The sequence below is a fragment of the Symsagittifera roscoffensis genome, chromosome 5 (genome assembly GCF_963678635.1).
Source record: "Symsagittifera roscoffensis chromosome 5, txSymRosc1.1, whole genome shotgun sequence".
NCBI classification, from domain to species: domain Eukaryota; kingdom Metazoa; phylum Xenacoelomorpha; order Acoela; family Convolutidae; genus Symsagittifera; species Symsagittifera roscoffensis.
In genome coordinates, this window is record NC_087066.1 from 58,224,449 (window position 1) to 58,251,216 (window position 26,768).

Consider the following 26,768-nt stretch of genomic DNA (forward strand, 5'->3'; position numbering starts at 1 on the left):
GTCAAATTTTTTAATAGTGCTATAAGTTCAGTCCCATAATTTTATCAGCACCTCCTTTTCGTTTTGGTATAAATTAAATGTGAGCAATTTTTATAGCATTTTAATTGATTCAGTTTGCACTCAATAATAAAAGTCAACAAGGGTGATCGATTACTGTGCAAGTAGCACAGAATGTTCCGACCATAGTCTTAAAAAATACGATTTTTTTCTTCAAATTAGTGTTTTTTTTGCGTGATGTGATAAAATGGTCTGAACGAAAAACTAGAACGTAGGCATTTTCTACAGTCATAGTAAAACAGCTTTTGTAGAAATGTTACTAGAAAAACGGAAAAAAATATCTTAAAAATAATGTGAAAAGTTTTCATCACAAAGGAATTATTTTGGAAAGTTTCGAAAGTCGTTCGAATCACGACTTAGAGGGCTTTAAAATGATATATCAGTCGACCCAGTCCGATGATTATATGTGGCACCTGATTTTGCGTGGAAAAGAAAAAATTGAAAAAAAACCTAATACAAAGTTCCTCCCCATTTTCAATGGTCGGAACAATAAATGCATAATTTTTTTTCACTGTTGACATCTTTGAGTAGCCAAGTTTGTCAAATGAGCTTTTTCGAGCTTGAAATGTATCGGTTACTCAACTTTTATTTGGAAAATGTTCTATATCTGACAGGTTTTTATATTTATTTATTAGGAATCAATGACCGTACTAAGACTCTTATATGCATCTTGATGATTGAATTGTTTTTTTTTCACGGAAAGTCTTAAAATTTGTTGCCTCTCAACTTTGATAATTCGTGATTTGACCTCTGATTTCTTTTTCAGTTCATTTCCTTTGTTAAAAGGAAGGCAAACTTCACTATCATACAACAAAACAGTACAAAAGGTCATGAAAAACGTGATTTGCCTTCTGACGTCTTTTTCAGTTCATTTACTTTGTTAAAAGGAAGGCAAACTCCACTAATGAACAACAAAACGGTAAAGGTCACGAAAAACGTGATCGACAATTTGCTTAAAAAAGGTGATTTTTTCCTCATTAGTCCGGGTGCTGAAATAAACGGGTGCTCTTCAGATATAAGTTTCTCCAGTTTTCTGTTTGCTCGATGCGGGTTTGCACGATTGAAGAGAACTCGTTTTATTAGTTAAGTGCATTTTTTCCTAATTAGCTTTATATCAGCCCCATCTCTTTTTTTGCAATTCATCAATTTGAAAAATTTCCGACAAGTGTTTTTAAAAAGGAGACATATATTTCAGATTATCATTTCGTCACACTAAGATAAAACATGGAAACCGCGGACGAGTTTTGGAGAATGTACGAGCAACTATCTCTTCGTCTGAAAAAGTAAGTAATCTTTTTCCAGTTTTTATTTCTTCAATTATAAATAGAAGCTGTATCTTTGGAGATAATTTAGAATCCTGCATGCTTCTAAGGCACTCAAACCAAAGCTTTGTAGTTTCGTTTAAGTAAAAAATAAGATTTTTTTAATTGACTGAATTATTACGGTTGAGCTCATAAGGGAATTGAATTATAATTGAGCGAACTTAGCTTCGCGCCTTCTCTTTAATAATATTATTAAGAAGAGTCTCGTTTCAGGAAGTATCTGAAGAAAACACACTTCTCTGATTCCCTCGATCATTTCACAAAACTAGCCAAGCATTTGGACGAGGAGAGGTGCCCACAGTATGCTGCCTTTTGCTCATTGGCCGTCGCGAAGTAACTATATTTTCTATATTAAATAAAACTAGCAAGCAGGTCTTCATTGATCAATCGGCTCGCAGAAGGCCTTGAATCTTTGAACTAATTCAAATGTATTTTAGTTTGAACTGGGGTACAGGTATGATAGTTTGGTCCTAGAAGCAAGATTGAAAGATGGCTCACGCAAATTTTAGAAAATTTAAAAACAAGTAAACAAATGCGGACCATGTTTGCGAAGAATTTAAGGCGTAATAATGGTTCTTACGCGAACCATTTAAACTTAAGGGGCCCAACTATCACGTGTAGCTAAACTGGTTAGCAAAATTTGCAAAGCAAGCTATTGAAGCGATGAAACATAAAAAAAATTAAATCTATTGCATACCGTGAATCGGTTCGAAAGTTTCTCTCAGTCATTCAAACTATGGCTGTTTTTTGTTTTGTTTTCTAAATGGATTGGCAAAAATTCAGTTTATCTAATCGGGTCATTCAAGCGATGATTTGAAAAACGTAACATTCTTTATGATGAATCGATGCGAGAATTTTCATAAATCAATTTCCGTTGCGCTTAAAAAAAGACCGTTAAAGCACCCTGTTAACAGCACACCGCTTTAGGGTTGGGAGTTTCAAACTCTGTGCATTTTTATAAAACGTGAGATCTGGGAAGTTTAAAGGTTTTGATCAGCCATATTTGGAGGCAAGACTTGCAACCACTGAGAGTACCCTGACAGCATCCAACTCTAGATTTGAGAATTTCAGTTTTTGACGCTAGTCATTCAAGTCTTGTAATTGAAGGCGTTTCTCAAAACTTCAAGACAATCTGTCTAGACATTTAGCATTGACCTAAAGAAAGGCCCTAATTTGATACTCATCCAGATTTTGCATTAAAAAAACTTCTAGAACATTCACGATTTTCGCTTAAATGTTGTCCCCAACGCCTTATGTTGACCCTTGTTTCCTGTAAAAATCGTTTAACCATGGAGTCCATAGAATTTTGGTGTTGCTTTTAAATAACAGATTCAAAATGCGCTATGTACGCAGTGTTTATATGAACGCAAGGTGTTTATCTAAAGTCTGAAATATTCTAGAAACAATTTTTGAACAATTAACTGTTTAGACAAGATAATCTCAATTGAATTTCAAGGCCAGAGAACATCTGTCAACTTATCAACTTTTTGATCGAAGCTTTGACCACATTTTCTGAAACGACCAAACCTGTCATAACAACTTCTTTGTTCTACGACATTCAAAACTGATTTTTGAGAACCGACAAAATATTTCACTTAAATAGCTTATTTAATCATTCGTAAGCATGCTATTGAAGCAAGGAAGCTTCGAAAAAGTTTCTTTACAACCCATAAATGTTTGCGAGCCGAGCCCTTAGAGCCGATTGGTTCTATGAAAGAATTATTTTTCCTTGAACACCTTTCTCAGAAAAAGTAATTTTTGCGAACCGGATCGTTCTTGGAAATTCATTACGAGGCCAAACTGTGCATTTTGTGCATTGTAAGCGGATTCCGCAACATGGACGCTCCCTTTGTTCTTCTTTTGTTATTTACTTCTCTTTGATCGTTCCGACAAAATTTAAACATGTTTAAAGGGTGTTCAGACAATTCGGTCACAGACAATTCAGCCAATTTCAAATTCAGACAAGTCAGTCAAAATGAGTGAGACAATTCGGCCAAAGACAATTCAGACAGTTTTAAAGTTTTAAAACGTGCGCGCAAAAACTTTTCACATGCGGCAAAACATCAAAGCTTTCATTAGACGACTTATAATTAATTCCTTTCAAATGCACATAAAACAAATATAATTAACAGAAACAAAAGTACCTAGACATAATAAAACTTTATGCAATTCATTATGTTTCCAATTTTAGAATAGTACCTAAGCAAAAATCGAACTCAACAAAAAACTGCACAATACTTAAAAGTTAACCAATTTACGCGAAAGTGGAACCGAGATTGGGAGTTTTACAGGCGGTCAAAAAGGATATCAGTTAAAGTGTTGACCACCCCTACCACGTACTGGCCACACAGTTACGCTGATATTCTGATCATGCCTTAGGCGGGGGAGGGTGCAACCGCCTATTAGGTAATTTGGGTAGTTGGTAGAAACTAATTAGAAACTTAAACTTCTTTAAAAGATAAACTAATTGCGATTAAAATATTGTCCAACCAGAAACCAGTACCGCGCCTACAATACCGAGTTACTCAACATCTCTTCGGAGTATACACCGAATCAGGCAGCAAGCCTTAGAAACAATGCCAAAACCAAAAAACCTTGAGCGTCGACGAAATTCCTGAACCTCTCAAACTCACACACAGCGGTGATAAGTTCCTGTATTTTAATTCTGGTAAGTCGGACAGTCGAGTTTTATTTTTTGCAACATTACCAGCGCTTGATTTGTTTTCTCAGTCGGAAATGCGATGGAACGTTTTCAGTGGCACCAGATGTCTTTTACCAAGTTTATATTATTCATGGTGTAATCGAAAACGCAGTTATACCCTTGGTGTATGCTCTGCTACCCAACAAGAGTCAAGACACTTATGAAAAACTTTTTGGCTGCTTAGAGCAATTTGGAAAAAAGTAGTCATTGATTTTGAAGCCGCTGTCAACGCCATAAGGGAAATGCAGCCTGATACAGAAATTCAATTCTGTTTCTTCCATCTATGCCAGGCAGTATGGCACAATGTACAGAAGCTGGTATTTACGCGCAAGTACATGGACGATGATGAGTTTCGGTTGAATGTCAAAAAAATGATTTGCTTGGCATTCGTTCCCGTTGACGACGCTATTTTCGCTTTTGAAGCTCTCCGAAAAGAGTATCCCTCAGAGGAGTTTCAGCGTCTATCGGGTTATTTTGAAGACACCTATATTGGTGCCTGTCGAAAGAACAGACGCGTCAAACCAAAATTTGACATTGCCGATTGGAACGTTTTCAATCGGGTGCTCAGCGGTGAACCTCGTACGAACAATGCATTGGAGGCATGGAATGGCAGCTTCAATAAATTCGTGTCGACAAAGCACCCCGCCCTCCCCAAGCTGATCACACCTTTCAAAGATGAGCAAAAAAATGCCGAAATAAATGTAGAGAGACTGATGTCCTGTGATGTTATTAGAAAACCGAGGCCCAAGTATTCACTCGCCAATGAGAAACTCGTTCAAAACGCAAAAAACTACAATCGAGACCATATAGAGAAGTTTTTAAAACTTTGTACCTTCAATGTACATATATCTCAAAACTTTATGAATAGCAAGTTTGTTTTGATCTTTGAAATTTGTTATTTTATATTTCACATTTCTTTGTTAAAGTGTTGAAAGCCTTCGGACTCTAATCAAATTAGAAAAGTTTTAAATTTTCCTTTTATCTCGTCTCTTTAATCTAAATAGGCCAAATTGTCTTTGGCTGAATTGTCTGAATTTTTTTGGCTGAATTGTCTGTAATTTAAATTGGCTGAATTGTCTGTGGCTGAATTGTCTGTGGCTGAATTGTCTCTGCGCCGTTTAAAGACTTGTCTCCGGAATCCAGGAGCATACAGACACAAAATTGTGCTCCTATCCAGTGCATAGTTTGGCCTCATAATGTTTTTTTGAAGTTTCATCGCTGAAATAGATTGCTTGACTGACTGAAATTTGTTTTCGAATTTCAAAAGTGAATTTTATTTCCCGTTTTCCCAGCGGAAAAAAATTTACCTGGGATTTTTTGTCTCAAATTGAGTTTTTTTAATCAAAAATTGTACTTGAAATTCAAAGAGCTTCAAGTCCAAGGTTTTTACTTGAAATTCTAAATGTACAGGTTTTTTAAAAAAAAAAACATAGTTTCCTTACGTTCAGGGGCGGATGTAGGATTTTCTTGAGGGGGGGGGGTCGGATTGAGAAAAGTTTGACGAAAACAATGATTTTTTTGCAATATGAAAATGAACAAAATTAAACAAAATTGAGTCTTCGATTTTTTGCGGCATATCTGTCGATGACCTCTTCATCATTGATTTCTACATCTTTGTGGATGTAAATTAGCGCCAAGTTTGAGAGTCGGTCCTCCATTTTGGAGCGGAGGTAACTTTTTAGTAGTTTCATGCTCGAAAAAGAGCGCTCAGCAGTGCATACCGTCACTGGGAGGGTAGCACCAATCTGGAGCAAAGTAAAAATTACTGGCATTGTGACTTTGTGACACACTCTGAGTGCAGCTGTGAAGGTTTCTGGGGTATCGGTGTACAGGGGTAAGCGCCACATGTTTTTCCAAACTTCGAACTCGCTGGAGAAGTAACCATCTGGAATTACTCCTTCGTATAATTGGACCAGATCATCAAAATCTTCCTCCTTTGCATCCTTCTCACTTATCCAACGGGGTAGCAGCTTGCACACTTAGACACAAGAAGAAGCTGCTCCAACGAAGCGTTCCTTGAGATCCATCAAGACAAAGTCAAGAAAGGGCAATTAAACGGTCTGTCTGAAGTGATCATAAGCCGATGATGCTACAGGAGGTCTGCCTCTTCTACCCTCTATTTAAATATCGCCCAGCTTTGCGGCGTCAGAGTGGACTTTTTCGTAGCGGCCATTACCTTCACCATCGCGCCATTGTTGAAAGAGGTGACGCAAGTTCCGGATGTGATCCATTGACTGAGGCAATTCTAGCGAAGGTACCTGAAGAGCAATGCTGGTAGCTTTAGTCGCCCCCAGCAGGTGCTTCATAGACATCAGGGCAATCAGGAACTCTGACCGCATCATGCTAGCCAGATAAGCACAGCAGTCAGAAGCACAGCTTTCCCCAGGCCAATTGCTGATGTCTTCTAGTGTAGCTTCAATGGAAGGCTTCAGCTGGATAAAAGTCAGAACAGCATCGTGTCGTTCAACCCATCGAGTGTCAGACATCTTTGGGATTGCAGTTTTGCTAGCTTCGGGCTGCAATTTCCGTATATTCTCACAGAAAGCATCAGAACGCTTTGCAGAACCGCGAAGTAAGATGATGATTCGAGAAATTAGGGCAAAAGCACGGCCTATCGGAAGAACTTTCGATGAGTTGACCAGAGTCAGTTCTCGGTGGCCACAGAAAGGCAATCCCAGGCGGGCAGTGAAAACGATTGTGCTGACTATTGGAGCCAAAAACTTCCTGTTTTTCTCCATTTCTTTTGCAACTGCGCGATCCAGTTTCACTTCGATGTTCCTGATTGGGTTTTTGACAGAATCAAGAAAGTCCTGCGCTTTCTCCAGTGATTTCTTGTGATAGGCTGTTTTCTGATGTGGATCCAAGTAGTTTGAGAGGCGTGCAAACTTCTTGAACGGCTTGTTGACCAGCTGAATCTCTTCTGAGCGTCCCGCTTTCTTTATCTCTTCCAGGTCGGCAAAGCAGAAGCAGAAGCGACAGTAGAGTCCCTCTTGGATCATGGAGTAGGTCAGGAACTGGTATCTTTCCAGGTGCTGTGGGCCAAGAGTTCGCTTTTCTTGTTCTCCTTGTTTCGTCACAAGCTCGTATGGCCAGACTTGCAGTGGGGGTTTGTTGGGGTTGTCCAGCAGTGCAAACTTGATGTCCCTGTCCATGTCCAGTGAGCTGAAGTTGTAGATGCCGAGGTCAATATAGGATGGAGAGTGTAGAGCTTGCTCAGAGAGCGGAGATATAGAACTAATTGATGAAAGATCATCATCTTTAATGGTGGCTAAAGGAGCCAATGGCTCTAGGGCCTTGAAGGTCCAGGTATGGGCGTCTCAGGAGTGGAAGATCCAGGGTTGTCAGGCTCAGGAGTGGTTGCAGTGGATGAAGGTGGTGACTTCTTGGGTCCACTGGTGAAGAAAGCCTTGAGCGTCTTGAAGCCAGAAGCCTTAGAGTCCTTGGGAGCAGTCCGCTTTGACATCTGGAAGGTTGAAGTCCAGGGTCCAGTCCAGAGTGCAGTGTGAAGTCCAGCGAAGAAGATTTTAGAATGAGCTAGGTAGTTTTGAACGGGGTATATATACTGCGAATGAGGCAGGTTGCCTCGAGTTGAAAAAATGAGTCCAATTTGAGGCCTCAAAAAAGACGCATTTTCACACCTCAAAATTTTCTTTGATATAAAGGCCGAAGGCGCCTTTTGAAAAAAAATTAAGTAAATTGTTCAAAGGGGGAACCCTTTGGTGTTTGTTAGGTTACCCGCCCCCCTCCCCCTAAATCCGCCCCTGCTTACGTTTATTGACTCTTTTCCACCTGTCTGTTGGCTATGTTTTTGAAGTTTCATTTTTTGAAAAGCTTGCCTTCGAAAAATTTTTCACGACTCGTTTTCATTGTTGTTTTCGAAAAACTCCATTTCGTAAACCGATTCTTTCTTTGGAATAACTTGGCATATGCATGCTCCAGTGCTTTCAATACTCTGCTAAAAAAACGTTTAAATTTTGGCTAACCGATTTTTTCTGTGGAATAATTTGAATTATTTCAAAGCTTAGTCGCTTATGCTTTTTAATCGCTTATGCTTTTTCAAATATTTTTAAGGGATGAAATCACATGAAAATTGTACATTAATTTTTTATTGTTTATATGGCTTGCTTAGAACAACTGGTTTTTTTGCGAGCTGATTTACGGTATGAAATAATTTGACAAATTTCCTTGTTTGAATGACATGCTTTCATTGTTTGAATGACATGCTTTCATTATTTGAATGACATGCATATGCAGTTTCATTGTTTGAATGGCGTTCTTGGACAAACATAGGCTATTGCCAATCGATTCACGGTATGGAAGAAGAACTTAAAAAAGTGTCCAAGTTGTTTTCGCTTTAATCGCCTGCTGAGAAAAAAAACGGTTCAAGCGAAGTCAATTAGAAAAATTTCAAACATACTTTGCTTATTGGACAAAAATGAAGATGAAGAGACCACAAATGCAAATGCCAAATTCAAAGCTTTTTGAAATACTGAACTAGGGATGTTTAACGGTTCTCGAATGCAATTATAGTTAATGCAAACTTGTTAGCAATAATCTTAAGGTCAGCGAATCTGAACCAAGTTAATCAATTTGAAACTGCTCATTTGGGCATCTGAAACCATATGCAATTCATTTGAGCACGTAAAGATCTGTTTCGAAAAACTAATTAGCTTAAATGAACCGCTTTTGACCGTTTTAGTTGCTGAAGGTGATCGATGTTGCCAACAATTTGGCATTAACTATAGATGTGGCTTGAACTGGTTTTATATATCCGAGTTGCCATCTGAATCAAGCAAATGAGCATATATATTCACTGAAAGTTAGGCCAGTCGTTCAGTTTCAAAAGAGCAGCTGCGAATTTTTTGATAGTTTTTTGGCAGCTTTTCTTTCAGTAGGGACGGGATTCAATTATTTAAATACAGCATGTCTATATTTCAAATCAATTAAATCAATGATATTTTTTTGACCTCATGAACAATTTTCTGTTGGCTGTTTTTGAGCCAATGTGGTTCAATAAATTTTAAGGCATCCGAGAAGTGAAAGTAGTGTTAGAAGTGTTGAAAGGTTTTCCGGGCAATATTTTGTTTCCTGTTTTTATTTATGCACCGGTGTATTGTTTATTTTCTACTGCATCATGATTATTTTATTTGATAATAACATGGGGTTTTCCTGTGTTACCCCCGGACATGGTTTGTTGTTACTGACGATTCAAACAAGTGTTGTTTGAGGTTGCTGCTTCAATTAAACGAGCAAACTCTCGTATTTAGTTGAGGGCTACATCTAGCCTATGAACATCTGGATATTTTTATGTGTAAAATCAGATGCGGGGCTAGACCTAAAAGTATCGTAACATGCATGTGTAAGCGAGCAATTATGCAGTAATAATGAGCGAAATGGATGAGTTTTCCTCTTCAATCACGTTCCTTTGTGTTTCAATGTATTTTGGTTTTCTTTCCCAATATTTGTTTTTCATTTTTTTTCAGGAAAGAGTAATAAAGTTTGTCCACGTCTTACCAATCATCTAAGTATCGGTTTCGGGTATTCACTGGTGGCAGGTTCATTTGTTGGTCTTTTCAGTTCTGTTCTCGAATAAGGTTATCTTAAATCGTATCCTCGTTTGAAGAGATATAGCACAGAAGCCTTCTGTACTATTCAATTGCACAAATCCAAGGCCTGATGGATGATAAGTTTTTATCTCTCCTGCTAAAAGTTCGAATGCAGCGAATGACTTTGGCTCAAGCGAATATCGCGAAATTGATCTTATCAGATCCCCGCTTTCGAAAACAACCCATACATTTTCTGAATGCTTTTTCAGTGTAGATTTCGAATCTGATTTTAAAATGGTGAAAACTAACAAAAAAAATATATTTATTTTTACATTATTTTCGAGCTGAGCAAATTTTAAGAACGCTTCTCTATACTGTACAGTCCGTTTCGCTCACGTCACAAACAAGACCATGTAGCAAGACTATGAGGTTGTTTTTGACGTTGGAACAGTACTGACGTCATGGAGTTTTTCAAAATCTGTTCGATAAATTAAATCATTGTTAATTTATAATTAACCAAAGAAGTAATTAAAACAAATACACGATAGCGTACATATTTGATTGCATAAACGCGTGCCCGTCAATGTGTAGGCGTGCGTTGGCTTCTGCATGGAACTCAAGCTCGCATTTATAGAGAAGTTTTGGACTTAAATCTATTTTAATAATTAAATCATAGGTAATTCAAACTTGGACTTTTAAAAATTTGCTCGATAAATTAAATCCTTCCTAATTTATAGTTAACCAAATCAGTAATTAAAACAAATTCACAAACGCGTAACTACATAAACGCACGCACGTCCATGCGCGCACCAGTGTTGGCTTTTGTCTGCAATCCGTTTGCGAGCGGAACCCGTTCAAGGCAGAAGTCAACGCGCATAGACGTGCGTGCGTCATGTAGTTACACGTTTGTGAATCTATCTATTATATATTTATATGCGGGCTTTACTATCTAGCCATGTTTAAGCTTTTTCGACCTATTATTTTTGCATGTTTAAGCTATATCGAATATTGCAATGGTTAAAGTTTTTTCGACTTTCCAGTTTAAATTCAGTGTTTATTTCATCAAGTTTGAAATTAGCAACCCAATAGTAGGATATTGTCAGAGATTTCCCAGGTTTTGCGATTCTGGCCTCTATATAGGAATAACCAAATTCTTTTAGTTTACGAGATAGGCAATTTTCGAGATTTTTCAAAAAAAAGAAAATTTAATTTAAAAAAATGTTTCTAATATTTTGAAATTCTCACCCTGTAGTTGGGTGCTGTCAGGGTGCTCTCAGTGGTTGCAAATCTTGCCTTCAACTCTCACTTCTCAAATCCTTATAGTTTTCGCGATATGAGGTTTTTTATGATTTTTGCAAAATTTTTTTCAAAAACTTGATTTGCAAAAAATTCCAAAACGTTGAAGATCTCAATCCTGTTGTTGGATATTGTGAGGGTACTCTCAGGGGGTTGCGAATCTTGCCTTTGATTATGGCTGGTTAAATCCTTGTAGTTTTCAAGATGTGACCTTTTTCGGATTTTTTTTCAAAATTTTTCAGAAAACTTAGATGCAAAAAATTTCACAAAAGTTGAAATTATCATCTCTGTAGTGAGGCTCTGTCAGGTTACTCTCAGGAGTTGCGAATTTTGCCGTCAAATATGACTGCTCAAATCCTTGTAGTTTTCGAGATATGACGTTTTTTTATGATTCTCTCCGAAATTTTCAAAAAAGCTTATATGTTGAAAAGTTCCAAAACTTTGGAGATCTCAATCCTGTTATTGGAGTCTGTGAGGGTAATCTCAGGCGGTTGCAAATCTTCCCTCTGAATATGGCTGCTCAAATTTTTCTAGTTTTCGAGATACGACGTTTTTTTAGGATTTTTTCAAAGTTTTTCAGAAAACTTAAGAATGAAAAATTTCGCTGAACTTGAAATTATCATATCTGTAGTTCGGCTCTGTCAGGGTACTCTCTGGAGTTGCGAATTTTGCCTCCCAATATGATTGCTCAAATCCTTGTAATTTTTAGAGATTTGACGTTTTTTATGATTTTCTCCGAAATTTTCAAAAAAAAAAATTTAGATAATAAAAAGTTCGAAAACTTTTTTTAGATATCAATCCTGTTATTGGAATCTTTGAGGTTACTCTCAGGGGCTGCGAATCGTGCCTCTGAGTATGGCTGCTCAAATTCTTGTAGTTTTCGAGACATGAGTTTTTTGGTATTTTTTTCAAAATTTTTCAGAAAACTTAGGTGAAAAAAGTTTCACAAAACTTGAAATTATCTCTGTCGTGAGGCTCTGTCAGGGTACTCTCAGGAGTTGCGAATTTTGCCTCCAAATAGGACTGCGATTTTCGCCTCCAAATAAGACTTCTCAAAATCTTGCAGTTTTCCAGATATGACGTTTTGTGATTTTTTCAAAAAAAAATTCATGAAAAATAAATTTATTTATTTTTTTCAAAATTTGAAATTCCCAATCTGTATTTAGGGGACTGTCAGAGTAATCTCAGGGGTTGCAAATTCGGACTCCAATTAAGAATGCCCAAATCATTTTTGTTTGAGAGATACGACTACTTTTGTATTTTTTTTTGGAAATTTTCAGAAAACTCAAATTACAAAAGAATTCGTTAAAGTGAAATTCCCAAACCTGTAGTTGTGTACTTTCAAAGATTGCCAATATTGCCATCAAAAAAAACTGCTCGAATTTTGTTAGTTTTCGAGATATGAAGTTTTTCTGGTTTTCAAAAAAATATCTCTTTTAGAAAACTTAAGGTGTAGCTTCTCAAAGTTTGAATTTTTCAACGTTGTAGTTGGGTACTGTAAGAGTACTCTGAGGAGTTGCCAATTTTGCGTCCAAATGCGACTGCTCAATTGCTTTCAGCTTCTCAGATGTGACGTTTCTTAATTCATTATAAACTTAGATAAAAAAAATTCACAAAATTTTATGGTTTTTCGAAATTGAATTAAAAATTCGAATGAAAAATTTTACAAAATTTTTATTTACTCTCAGGAGTTGCAAATCTTGCTTCTAAATGCGACTGCTATTTTGATTTCAGTTTCCCAGATGTGACGTTTCTTAGTTCATTTTAATTTTTTTGAAGAACTTTAATAAAACTTCACAAAATTTTATTGTTCTTCAAAATTTGTAGAAAAAACTTGAATAAAAACTTTGTAAAATTTTTAATTACGAATCCTTTAATTGGGTGCTATCAGAGTACACTTAAAAAATAGTTTTTTGAATTGTTGAAAATTCGAAGCACCGGAGGTCAGGTTCGAGTTAGCAATGATTTAATAAACAGAACAGATCAAAAAGGCTCTGCCTCTGCAATTTTACATTGATCACGTGCCACAGGTTTATGGTTTATTTCATTCACGTTTCAAGTAATCTACTTTTTTGCAAATGAAAATTGTTACATTTATAGAGCGTTAAAATTTAAAACAACGTTCTTTTGGGTCCATTGCAAACTCAGTTTTTAGTTTTCATCAAATAATTGTACAGATTGAAACTCAGGTAGCTTTGGGAAGTCTTCTGATATTCAAAAAACCCTTTAAAATGATTTTCGCCGAATATAGAAGATAAGTTTCTGAAGATTTCGTAGCAAATTGCAAAAAGTTACCATATTTCGATCCAGTTTTTTCAAATGAGGCTGGTTTTATCAAATGAAGCATCACTTGTTCAATAAAATTTGAGATTAAAAAGCTTTAAGGTGATGCAATTCGTGGGAGCAAGTGTCTTTTTATCGGAAACTTCACTTCTTTTCCTGTAAAGATTTTTGTTGTTATTAGCCTGGGGTAGGGTTTGGATTGTCCGTCTTCAGGTCTATAAACTTGCGGCATCTACCGGCCGAAGCCACGGGTCTGCAGGGGTAAATAGGAGGGGCTATGGGGACAGTTGAATAGGTGGCTAGTAGTGTAGGGTACAAGGGAATAGATTCGTCTTAGAGGTGGGAAGGGAGCTGTATGGTCGGGAAATGTAAGTGTTTAAAAGCCGACTTGGGAGAGCCTACAGTGGATTGATCTGGAGAGATTTTGATCTGAGGGGTCGACAAGAGTGATTTGAATAATCTAAAAACCAGGAGTTTTAGGAAGGAATTTGCTTGCTTGCTTTGTGTGCTGAAGTTTTTAAATAGTTTCAAAGTTTTTAATATGTAGGAGACTTCGTCTCGGTTTTTAAAATCAACAAGATTCAGAATAGAATGACGTTGTTAACGAGGGAAAGATGTGAAGGTGGATGAAACTGCTCGACTGATTGGAACGGCAGGTGGAGATGAAAATTTGAGAAGTTTGCTGTTTTTGACAATAATTCTCTCACTTTCACTGTGCATGAAATTGAAATAGTAATAACTTGGAGTTCTTGATTTCGGTAGCCCGGAGGTGATTTGTTTGTTATTACTGGCATCGTGGGACTCTGCAGGGAATGCGTAATTTAGTATACTTCTTTTTGGTTTGAACCTGCTAAGGCTTTCACGACTCCTATCCTGTGCCTGGCCTTGTCACCATATTATTTGCAGTAAGGGGCAAACTGAAGGTCGTCTCAAAAGTAACAACTAAAATTTGGGATTTTGACTTAGTGGCAGAGGCTCGTTTTTATAAGATTTTACTTGCTGTTTTTTTTAAACTCTTTGTTGTACGGCGAAAACAAGTTTAGTGATTCTTTAGTGGACGCGAAATTTTTTTCCTCGTAGTTAAAAAAAAGTACAGATGTTTCAGGTAGCCGCTTGAGAAGTTCGATGATCTCTCGATATCAGAGATCTTGGAGGTGAGGTCAGGTGAGACGTCATAGGCGTAAAATGAAAAAACAATTGGGTAACAGTACCGAACCAGGGGAACTCTGCGGGAGGATAAATTTTCAAAGCATAAACTTTGCAGTAACAGTGCGTAATGGGTATTCTGGTTGAAACTTTCTGTGACGTATAATTCAACGGTTAACAGGGCAGTGTTTATAAAGTGAAATGAGCGGATATCAAGTGGATGCTTGGCATTTGGAAGATGATTAGTAAAATTTGGATGGGTGAGCCTCTCTAAAATTTCAATCGCTGGGCAAAGATTTGATATAGGTCTGTATGATGTTGATAGCCATAAGCCTTTATCTGGTTTGGGCAAAGGTGTGAATTTTGAGTTTTCACATTTCAAAGATAATGTTCTCAGACAGCGAGTAATTTAAAAAAGTTAAGTAGCACAAGGTTAGATGACCGGAAGGTTTATCTGGATATTGCATAGCGCATCAGGATCAGGTGCTTGTGAAGGTTGACACTCCGACGTGGCTTGTTTTGTCTGTCGTGGGGGAAAGTAGGGCCACCTGAGGGAGAGAGTTTGGCAATTTTGCGTCTCGTTGTATGAATTAGATTGTCCGAAGTGTGGGTGCTTGCGTTGGTAAAATTTTTGTTAAAATTTTGGCTCTAGTTACCGGAGAGCTGATTTTCTTTAGTGCTTACCAGTCCTGGAACCGTTGAAGGAGCACATCACTTGAGGGAGCTCATCACTTGGCGCCATTTCTACTCAGAAGGATTGCTTGGTCGCGGTCTAAGGGCTGGCTAAATTGACGGCTAGAATGACTTTCTGACGCAAGGCTGAAAGGTTCTTCACAAAGAAGAAATTGTGTGGATGAAACGGCCAGCGGGTATAAGGCGGCGTGCTGACCTGAGGACTAGGTCCCGGAGAATTTTCTGGCCTGCGGCGATTGTTAAAGGTGGTGCTTCGTCTTAGAGGCCCGAGTCAATATCAGTGAAGCCTTTCAAGCAGGCTCGAAGAAATGAATGTCAAATTTGCCTGTTTATTCAGTGGACGTTCAATAAGTGTGGAAATTGTCAGATTCTAGTGATTTATTAGGGTACCATGATGCGGAGAGTAAACGCCAGTAAAATATTGCGAGAGGTTGGTTAATTTTCAGCGTGAAAAGGTTTTTTAGTTTGGTTTTCATCTTTTAGGGGCGCAAAAGTGGACGCGGTAATGTCGTCAGAGAAAAACCTGACCGCGCTGATTTACTTCATCATAGGAGTTTCATAGGTTTGAGCGTGTGTTAGCATCCACTAGTATAAGAGCGTCCCCATGTTCTAGCTGATCAGCAATTGATGCGGAGTGATTGGGGACACCTGGGTCTGGGAATGTAAAATGACAAATATGTAGTTTAGACGCACTGGCTACCACTGAGATACACAAAGCCTCCTTTGTTCCCTTACAAGTAATATTCAACTCATCGTAATATAGTAATTTATTAATTGCAATTAGTAAACCATCATATTACTTAACTCTGTATTTGCGGATAATAGAACAAATGGGTCCAAGAGAAGGATTCCGACTTTGTTTTCTAAGTAATTTTTCTAAGATCGCGTAGACTGAAAAGGTATTGATGTGGAGGTTGAATATTGGAAATTTTTCTGGAAGTTGTTGGAATGTCTACCGGAGTTATAAAATAATAAAAGGATAAGCAGACAGAGTAGACTGACCGGCTTCAAACGCTCCGTAACCAAAAATTCGGAGATTTCTGAGCTTTTTATCGGTCCATAGGAGGATTATGTTGACGCCATTCTCATCCTGGCAAGCCAGCAGTCGGATCTCCAACATCAGGGTGGCGTTTTTGGATCCTTTGTAAACTAAACAACTTTCTTACAAATCTGTTAGAAACGTGCTGTTTCCAAATCGATTAAGTGCCGATATAAAAAGGTCATATAACTGCAATATTATGGCAAATTTTTTCATATGACTTTTTAAAAAAATTTTTGATTGAAAACCAATTGAGAAAAATTGCAGTTTGTTTTCGTATTTATGGGCTTGTTCTGATTTTTTCTCGGTTCAATTTCGTTTAGTTTGATCATTTTAATCTGTAAAAAAGGGATGTTGATTTTTTATAGAAACTTCTTCGCAGGCTCCTTCGCTTTTAGTCTAGAGGTGGCACGGTTGCCTTTGCACCCGAAGTACTGATGCTCTATTCAAGGACATTCATTTTTTCAGGATGCGCGAAGGTGATTTTTGTTCGGGAAAACTTGAATTGTGGGACTTTCTTTTTCTTGCTTTTTTGTAGGCCTGATTTTTAAATTTAAAGTGTTTTTTCTGAGTTAAACTATTCTCACTTATATTGACAGTCTTCCTACTATTTCGTCAATTTACCAAATATGGTTCTGAATATTTTTTTATATAATTGGTTTCGGCTCATGTTTTATCGGCTTATTAAATTTAGTTTATGTCATTTCAAAGGAAATTTTTAATTTGTGTTCTAAAAAAATTTTCGTGGCGGTTGTGGTGTACAAATTTTAACTTTTAAAGCTCTACGATTTATGGATTTTTTTTCATTTGTTTTCGGCACATTTTTGTTTTTTCTTATGTTTTCGTCTTTCCAAGAATTGTCGGTTTCGCGACTGCTCGCTAAATGATAGTAACTTATTAAATGTTTTCTTGATTATTTAATGCTGGTAGTTGTGTTTCTCGGCTGTTTTCCTGGAATTGATTTTTTCGTTTTGTCATAATAACTTCTTTTTTTATCGAATATTTTTTCGATTTAATGATTTTTATCTGAATTTCTATTAGCTGTCTTGCAGTGCTACGCTTGCGTTGTATCGCAAGTCGTTCGAAGCTCCGCTTCGCCTTTGTTTAATTTGTTCATAGAACTCAAAAAAGGTAGAATTTTTCTTTTAAAATCCGTTTTCAAACATTTGTTTGGAAAAACTGTCTGTGAAAGTGAAGCAGAGATGAAAAGTTGTCAATAATTTTCCAACCAAGGTGTGAGCAGTCGATGGGCAATGGACTTCAGGAGGCCAAGGCATACACAGATGCGGCAGAGTACTTCATGCGGGCCCATCTTGACAGCGGGGAGCTGAACTACGAGGAACATCTATCAGCTGCACTCCAGGCATACTCGGCTGCTGTCAAGGTAGTAAAATGAACAATAGATTATACCAGTGGATAGTTTTTTATGAGACGATGAGCGTAATTCAGACTCTTATATGGGTCGTGATGATTTTTTTTCAGTCTTTAAATTTGTTCAGGATCAAATTTATTTTTTTTTTTATAGTTTGACTTAATTTTTTTTTCAATTCAGTTCATTTCCTTTGTTAATTGGAAGAAAAAATATGCCATCGAACATCAAAAATGTCGTCGATCACGTTTCCAGATAAACGTGATCGACTTCTAGTTTCGTTTGTGGAATTTAAGTTTCAGATTTCTCAGCGAAATTTAAAAAATTTATTCTTAAACGGCTTTAATATTATCAAAAAACTGTCAATCATAAATTATTCTAGAGTTTCAGAGAGCATCTATTTTTTCTTTGAAATTCGAAAGTTGAGATTTGTTTCAAAAAACAAGTCAGTTTTTTTTTTGTTTACTTGCGTTCATTGACTCTTTTCCAACTGTCTGTTGGTTATGTTTTTTTATTTTGCTTTAATTAAAAGACCTATGTTTTAAGAGTTAGTGAACGTAGTGAAGACTCTTTTATAGGTCTTGATGGTTTTTTTTATGAAGTCTTCATGTTCAAATTTGATATTTCGCGGTTCGACTGTTCCGCGATCTCCGTTATCGAACAGCAAAAGTGTAAAGATCACGAAAAATCTAGTTTTGGAAGTTAATTTTACTTTTCAGATTTCTCAGCGGAAAAAAATGTCTTCTAATCATTTGTTCTCAAGAAGGGGTTAATTTTATTATACATGCGAAGCCTAGTTTATTAGAACGAAGAAAATTTTTTTCCTAGCCCCAGTCGCAAATAAAAGTGCTCATTTGGTGGTTCTTATGTATATTTCAATTAATCATATTTGAGCCTATTTATTTATAGGCAATTTAGTAGCATATGTTGCTACTGTATTTTTGGCTAGTGTTAGTTCCCGTTTGAAAAATGTTTGGGACTATGAAAATGTTCGGAATTTTCGCACTAGCCAGCTTGTGAGCGTTAATTCGTTCTTCTTTTTTTTCTAACCTAACTCGCAAATAAAAGTTTACACTGAAGAAGTTCACTCATGTGGAATTTTCACTGTAGCATTGGACATTGCATAGCATGTGTTCTCTGCTTTATTTCTGGCTAGTGTTTGTTATTAATTAAGTGTCAGTGACTGAGTGGTGGTTAGTGCGTGAGACTCATATTCTCTAGGTCGTAGGTTCGAATGCGATACGTAGCCGAATTCTTACTAATTTGTGGCTTTTTGCTACTTTTTCCTCTTGCACTATATAGAGCTGCTTTTTTGGCGTGTTCTCGCTAGTGTTTACGAAGCGTAGCTTCGCCTCTGTGTAAGTGATTTGTTTTGCGAATTTTTTGGACAATGTTAGCACTTTTCGCAGAAGTTTCAGTACTTTCACAAACGTGGTACCTATGCAGGAACTGGCTACTCTCCTTTGTGCCTGCATATTTTGCTCGTCTCTTCATATATCTCCACGTTTTTCGTCCTTCTAAATATTCAGTAGGGGTATTTCTGATCTATTTGTGAATTTAATCATTTTGTCTGATATTAATTGCACAAATTTGAGATTACGGTTTCAATCAAATGGCTACATCATTGGAATCTTCCCTTCATATGCGGCCTTTCGCTAATTTCGGTAGAAAAAGTTATGGCCTCAAAAAAGGCTATTTTTTGACAATTTGGTTAATTTTTGAAAATTTTTTGCTGTCCCCAACAATTGCCCTGCCACAACTGAGATGAGGGTTTAACCGTAAAAAAACCTGGTTATGTGAATCTTTTCTGCGCAAGCAGCTATGTTCTACCTTTTGAGAAGAGTTTATGGCCATAGAAAATTTTTCAATTTTGTCAAAAATTAACCTGCTGATTCTGAGGTTGATGGTTAATTCAATCAAATCAACAAGGTTTTTATATAAACTTTCAACCTATTTTTGATAGAAAGCTGATATGGACTTCGGAAAAGTCTTTTTGAACCGTTTTTTAAAAAATTCTTCCTCTCCTATTCTCGAAATCTACCATTCAAGAACTAGCTAAATCTGATATTAAGCGTTCAATCGAAAAAAAAGCCGGTTGTGACAATCTTTCTTGCTTTCTTGCAATCTTTATAACCTGCTTTTTTAGAGACAAGTAAAGTCAAATTTAAGGATTTTAATTTTGAAAACATTTGATTTTTGATCGTTTTGTTTTAGAAATTTTTTCACTTTTTTGAAAACTATGCATCTAAATCTGAGATGAAGAATTTAAAATTGACAGAGCTATCAGTAGTAAGCTTCTAAAAAAGCGGCTAATCCCTTACATAAGCAGAGAAATCAATATGGTTCTGCGTAAAGTCGAATTTTTTGAAATTATACATTTCTGGATCCAGCATTAGTTGGGCCACTAGTTAATTTTCAAGCGACCATGGCGCAAATACTAGGACGTTTGATTCCCAATCTACAGTTCAGAGATTCAGATTCGGAACATTGAAATAGTTTTCTTTTTCTATTTCTCCGAGTGTTTGCTGCATAGAATTGACAATTTGATAGTAACTATAGCTGCTTTATTGGTGGCGAGTGTTTAAGAGTCGATGAACGTAGTGAGTTTCTAGGTCCCAATGTTTTTTTTTCAATTTTTGTTTTCAGGAGAAGTCTTTAATTTTGTTCAGGCTCAAACTTAATTTTTCTCGGTTTGACTCTTGATTTTTTATACAGTTCAGTTCCTTTCCTCTATCAAAAGAAACGCAAGCTCCACTATCGAATAGCGAGTGTGTGAAAGTCACAAAATTGTGATTGAACTTTTTGATCTACTTTTTTTTTCAATTTGAATTAATTTAAACAAAAAATGTCGATCATAAACTGTTCTAGAAATTCAAAGAGCTTTGGGGACTTCTGTTTTTCTTCTCGGCAATTCGAAAGTTGCAGTTTTTAAAAACAAGAATTCCGTTTTTTTTTTGTTTACTTGAACTCGTGGACTCTTTTTCAACATTGTCTGTTGGTGATTTTAGTCAAATCACAAGCAGATGTGAGAAAGTGATACTCCTAGTCTCTACAGAAAATTTTTTAAAGGTGTTTTTTTTTCTTCGTTTCACTTTCTTTTGCTTTCTTAGAGCCTTTTTATCATATTCCTCGCTTGCTTGCGAAGTGCAACTTAGCCTTTGTGTCAAACATAAATTGCTCTAGAAGTTCGAAGAGCTTGAAGGTCATCTCTTTGTCTGTGAAACTCAAAATTCACTCCTTTCCAACTGTCTGTTGGTTATGCTGAAGTTTTTAGATTCGGTTGCTAATGGTTTTTTCATCGCATGAATTAATTGATTTCTGAACACGAAATAGTGATTTACAGCACTAGAAAAAAATGAATTTAAATTGTCATGCCTGCGGGGGCTGATAAGACGCTTTGAATTGTCTTGATTATTCTAATTTTGCGTGTAACGCACCTCCGGTGATTCAAACATATTAATAAACGTGAACAATGGTTATATATAAAATACATAAAAAACTATGAAAGGAATCAACCGTAACAATAGACGGGCATGCAACAACGCTTTTGATTTCAAAATTTTAACTTAAAGGTTGTTTTTAAACTGAAATAGTCAAATTATCAAAATTACTGGGTTTCAGATCTTCGTTTTTTGAATTGAGAAACAAAACCCTGAAATGGCCGACAGCATACAACTGCACTTATTCAAAACAAAAGTTGAAATGATTTTATTTGCGCAATCTCAATTTCATTGCTAACATTTTTTTTGCCAAAATCACTGAAGTCATGAATCAGACTTTTTTGACTCAGATATTTCGTTTCATTAGCCCGTAAGTATATCATTTGCTGCTATCAACATATAAATCTAATGTAATTAATTTAAAAAACATCGGAATTTTTTCTAGTTAAATAATATTTTTTGAAATATCATAAAAAGCGTCATTTTTGAACTTCAAAAATTTGAGAAATAATAGTAATATGGAGGCCACTTCTGAAACTGCTGGTAGTAACCTGACTTCACCCCACTCATGCGTCGACAATTTAAAATTTTGATTTGTTTTTTGAAATAAAACACTTCTGAAAGTTTTCGAAAAATCATAAAAACGTCATATCTAGGAGATTGAAATGATTGAGCAGTCATATTTGGAGTCCAGATATAAAGTTTCAGAGAGTACCTTGACATCAATCCAATATAATAATAAACATTTCGAAGTTTTGCAAAATTTTCTAAGATTAACTTTTTTGAAAAGTTTTGAAACATCTTAAAAAGTAGCATATCTCGGAAACTAAAATAAATGAGCTGTCAAACGTGAGATTACCCCATTGTAGGGTTCATGATTAAAGGTTGATGAATTTTTAAAAAAAGTACTCGGAAAAGTCATTTCTTGAAACTATGGTTTCTTTCAGCAGTCGCATCCGGAGGAAAAGTTTGCAACCCCTAAGACTACAACGAAAGCACCATGAAATTCCAATTTTGTAAAGCTGTAAATCTCAGTTTTGAAAACTTTTGAACAAGCCGGAAAGAGCTTTTGAACAAGTCAAATCTCGGAAACTCAAAGCATTTGACGAGTCGCATTTGACGAGAGAAGTGCAACTCCTGAGATGATCCTAACAGGAGCCAACTACATGGCTGGGAGTTTCAATTTTTGTATATCTAAGAAATATTTTGGAAAAATCACAAAAAATGCTACGTTTCGGAAATAAGAGCATCTGAAATGTCGAATTTGGACGGAAGATTTGCAACCCCTGAGAATATCCTCGCAGCATCCAATACAGGGCTGAGAGTTTGATTTTGTTGAAGGTTTCTAAAATTTTTAATATATATCTTGTAAAGTAAAAGGATTTGGGTATTAAGACTTGCGGGCGTAGGCTATTACTACTAAATAAAAGTATTCATTTAAAAGTGTTAACTTATTTGGCATAATCACGATCTGTAGTATTGGAAATTTCATAGCATCTGTTCTGTGCTTTATTTTTGGCTAGTGTTTGTTATTTATTAAGCGTCCGTGGCTGAGTGTTTCGTCCGGGAGACTCATAATCTCTAGGTCGCAGATCGAATGCGAGACATAGCCGAATTTTTACTTTTTCAAGTCTTACTTCTACTTAGTTCTTTTCACATTATAAAGCTGCTTTTTTGTCGTGTTCTCGTTAGTTTTTGCGAAGCACAGCTTCGCTTGTGTCATAATTGGAGGCCAAATTTGCCTGCTCCTGGGGTAACCCCGACCGCATCTCACCATTGGGTTTTGAATTTCAAACTTGTTTAAATAAACACTGAATTCAAACTGGAAAACAAAAAAAAAACGTCAGTATATCAATATACTATATAGCTTAAACGTGGAAAAATTTTCGGTTAACATGTTTAAATAATATGTTGAAAAAGCTTAAACATGGCGATATAGTGAAGCCCCCATTTGAATATATAAAAGATAGATAATAGATATATAGGTTCTCTTGATTAAATTATATTAAATTGTCTGAGAAAATACTTCCAATCTCAATTTCGTGTTTGTGCTTATCTCAACATCACCAATGGACTATGATGTTTTTGAATTTGTGAAGATCTACATTGAGCAAGGTCAGACGTCGGCTGCTGGAGTCCTGCTGCTGAAGATTGGCAACAAACTCACTTGGGCCAAAAAGCCAGATGAGGCAGTCATCTTCTTCCAGGCTAGTCTCATTTACACATGTGTTGGTAGCGTATATATTTTCAACTACTGGCAGACGAGTTTTTCTGTTTTGTTATCGAAATTTAGGATGTGATAGGGCTGAATTAGTAAAAAAGACACAAAAACTATGCGTCTAGCAAAGTTTCGCAAAAATCAGCTTGTTCTTATTTAAAGAGCAGATATGTTTTGGAGATGCCAAAAACATGAATGTCTGAATTTAAAAAAATTGTTGACCTTCTTTACGTCAACCAAATTGAACTTTCCTAACCAATCTGTAAGAAATTGAACTTGCTTTATTATGGAACCTTATCAACTTCCAGACTCTTTGTCACTTGGTAAACAGGTAACGTGGTTGTCTTTGCTCTCTACGATGTGGAGTTTGGGTCCCGGTCAGGTTTTTTTTCAGCATGTTTTTCTACTTTCTGGTGTAAAAGTTCAAAGTTTTGAAATGTAATCGCTAAATTTTTTTTATGACCACAATTTTTATGGGAGTTTTTTTGTTTTCGGTTCAATGAGCATGAGCGTTTACGCTTGTTTTTTTTTTGCTGAATGGCCGCTCGATAACTGCTAAAAGCTTATTTCTAGCTGGTAGTTTTGGTTCTCGACTGTTTTAACTGAAATTTAATTTTTCAATGTTTCAAAAATTTAGTTTCCAATTTTCTTTCATTTTCTATTCGGGAGCTAGCCTCTGCGCAGCTTCGCCTCTTGTATTGCGCTTAGCAAGCGTTTTCAAATGGGAATATAGACTACAAGGTATAGACTACGGAATAGGTTTACAATGACAGAGCCGATTTAAATTATCCGGACAAAACGAACAAAACTTGAATTTTCCAACGCGTTTGTCTCAAATTGGGTCAAGATTAGACAACAAGTAATGAGAACAAAAGTGGCTTAGAATTTTACCAGAATTAATATGATTTAATTGTTTTTCCGAAATTCTCAACCACAATTTTACCCCAAAAATGGGTCATTTTGGTGTTATTAATTAATCAAGAATTGCGGTGAAACTACTTTGTTAATTGATGAGAAAAGGTTAAATTGATGAGAAAGGGTTGATGATAGAAGGGTTAAATCTCCCAAAAACCTATATAAGAGAAAATTTTTCTGCTTGATAGTCAAGAGATTTGATTTTTACTATATAAAACCCAAAATCTTTGCTTAAAAACAAATTTTAAACTAAAGTGCAATTTTTTGGAGATTTAACTCTTCTAGAACTTTCTTGGGCTGTGTAAAAGGTTTCTTGTGACATCTATTTCTCATCAATTAACAAAGTGGTTTCAGCGCAGTTCTTGATTAATTAAAAACACCAAAACGACGAATTTTAGGGTAAAATTTTGGGTGAGATTCTAAGCAAATTTTGTTCTCCTCATTTTTTTGTCTTATCTTAACCCAATTTGAGAAAAACGCGTTTGAAAATTCATGTTTTGTTCGTTTAATTTAAATCATTGCTGTAGTTTCACTTAATCATTTAAACAAAATGGCCTGTGCATTTTAAGGCAAAAGTCTGTGGTTCTATTGGAACGGGAAAATTTCAGCGTGACCCATTTTTTGCCGGAATTCTGTTTGTCTGCTCATTTTTGTCGGCTTAGTTGCCACGTCACGGAATTTTCTTATTTTTTGAACAATTTTATTTTCATTGAAAGTCCTTTAAATGGTTTCTGTTTGTGTGCAAGTAATTGCGTTCCAAGAAATTAAGCAGATTTTTTTGATATTCTTTTCAAATTTTTCATATTTTTTATTTACAATTTTTGGAATTGTTATGAAGTTTTTCATGTTGTCTTTGCATTCAACTTTCTTTCAGAAGAAAGCAACCGCGCCTTCTCTTACAAGTTTTTTTAACTTATGATTCTTTCTCATTGCAATAATTTATAATTTTTAAAAAATATATATGCTAGTACTACGGCGTCAAAAATGTTCCATTTTGCCTTTTTTGCAAATGTGTCAATCATCTGGTATGAGGTTCAATCATATGGTTATATTTCAAAATAATATAACCATTTTATAATATTTTGAAATGTTTTGAAAAACATGCAATATGTCGCTGTTTTTACAGTTTTTTCTTAACCATTCTGCCTCTACTTTGCGTACAACCTTCGTGTTTTTCATTGTCTACCTGATTAATTAACGGCGACGTCATTTTCTAAAAGACTGTTTTGAAAAGAGGAAACTCAATGTTTATTTCGGAAAATAACATCGTTTAACTTGGGATTTGGTAGTTTTTTTATTCCGAATTTTTGGCCACAATGCTCGAGTCGATTTGTACATTTAAAAGCCTCAAATTTTGTTTGGTGTAGCGTGGCAATGAGATCAACCAGAGCTTCCCGTCTGCCTTCATGACAGGCATGGAGGGTCTGATTCTGTGTCTGGTGCTCTCCAAGGACCATCTGGAAGCCCTCAACACCCTCATTGCCTACATGCACTACCTACACTCTAGAACAGGTTCGTTTGGTACAGTTTGGTTTTTTGGTTAACTCCGAGGTGTCTTCTGGATTTGGAAATTCGCAGAGCGATTCGCTGGACCGCAACCAACCCCCGTCCGCGACAACTGCCTTTTCAGAACTCGCGAGGATGAAGACTCTTGCCGAAACATAGGCGGGCATGTACAAAATAAGGGTAGTGTCATTATAATCATCTGAAGCAGCGAACGCTGTGGTGATTTTTTCGCAACTAGGCTTTGATTGGACAGAATTTTGGGATATTTTGCTTATCACAGCCGATTTTAACGGGTAGTTGGTTGCGATTCTGAATGTCATAATTTTGAGTGTGATTTATTTCAAATTGTACTGTGGTATTCAGGAACGAGTTTTTATTTGCTGATAATTTTGTTTCAGATACCACCTTGGAGCCCTATAGGTCAACTCTAGGGCGATGCAAACTGCAACTTGTCCTGCTCTCAATTGTGACACAAGATGCTCTCACTAAAATGTACGAGCCCCAGCAGAAATTATGGGACGTTTTTGAAGCTGTACATTTCACAAACCCAATCGCAGAATTGAACGCTGAAATTTTCTTCACAATTCAGTCTATAATGTTGGCAGTGAAATACAGAGAGGTGAACTCGTTTCAGGTCGCAATCAACTCTTGTTATGCTTATTGGAACAGCTTAGAAAGAACTCTACTGCAAGAAATATCAGAGTCACTTTACTGCAAGTCAAACTGATTGCTGAGTGTTTAGAAAATATTTATGAAATTTGAAATTTGTAGGAATTACAAAATCCATTATGAAAAAGTTTTCGATGGAAGCTCGAAAACAGCGAAAATAGTCGCGGAGAGTTAGGGTGGTTATTCAATTATAAATTTAGTTTAAAATCTCTAAATCAATCGGCGTGATTCCAATTCGATTCAATAGTAGTCCACTTCCAGTATTTTTTTATTAGCTGCCAATGAAAGAATTGAAAGAATAGGTCGCCATGATTGTTCAGGCTCAAGTTTACTTTTTCCCGGTTCGATAGCTTTCGCGGTTTGGTTATCTCAACTATCATAGCTAAGATAACCTTAACGTTCTTTAAATTTCAACAATCTTTTGTAACTGACATTTTTTTGACATAGCTAACCAGAGGCCAAAATAGGATTTTCTGGAGGGTGAGTCAAGTTTCGAAACTTTTTTGACAGGTCTGTCTTTTAGATCGCTCTATTTTTTTTCCATTTTCCAATCTCTCCTAGAGCACTA

The 26,768-nt window shown here is 36.3% G+C and overlaps 1 protein-coding gene across 1 annotated transcript; it reads left to right on the forward strand.

Moving 5' to 3' along the window:
* The first annotated feature begins 1,240 nt into the window (after nucleotides 1-1,240).
* On the forward strand, nucleotides 1,241-26,396 carry LOC134846254 (40-kDa huntingtin-associated protein-like). Its single transcript, XM_063863530.1, has 6 exons — nucleotides 1,241-1,340; nucleotides 1,593-1,712; nucleotides 17,317-17,467; nucleotides 22,992-23,099; nucleotides 25,393-25,537; nucleotides 25,930-26,396. The coding sequence occupies exons 1-6, from the start codon at nucleotides 1,282-1,284 to the stop codon at nucleotides 26,256-26,258; spliced, it is 912 nt and encodes a 303-aa protein (XP_063719600.1). The 5' UTR covers nucleotides 1,241-1,281; the 3' UTR covers nucleotides 26,259-26,396.
* The last annotated feature ends 372 nt before the right edge of the window (nucleotides 26,397-26,768 follow it).

Coding starts and splice junctions, on each gene's coding strand:
- LOC134846254 (XM_063863530.1), top strand. CDS start 1,282: ATGGAAACCGCGGACGAGTTTTGGAGAATGTACGAGCAACTATCTCTT. Junction 1,341..1,592: donor CTATCTCTTCGTCTGAAAAA/GTAAGTAATCTT, acceptor GTCTCGTTTCAG/GAAGTATCTGAAGAAAACAC. Junction 23,100..25,392: donor AGGCAGTCATCTTCTTCCAG/GCTAGTCTCATT, acceptor TGTTTGGTGTAG/CGTGGCAATGAGATCAACCA.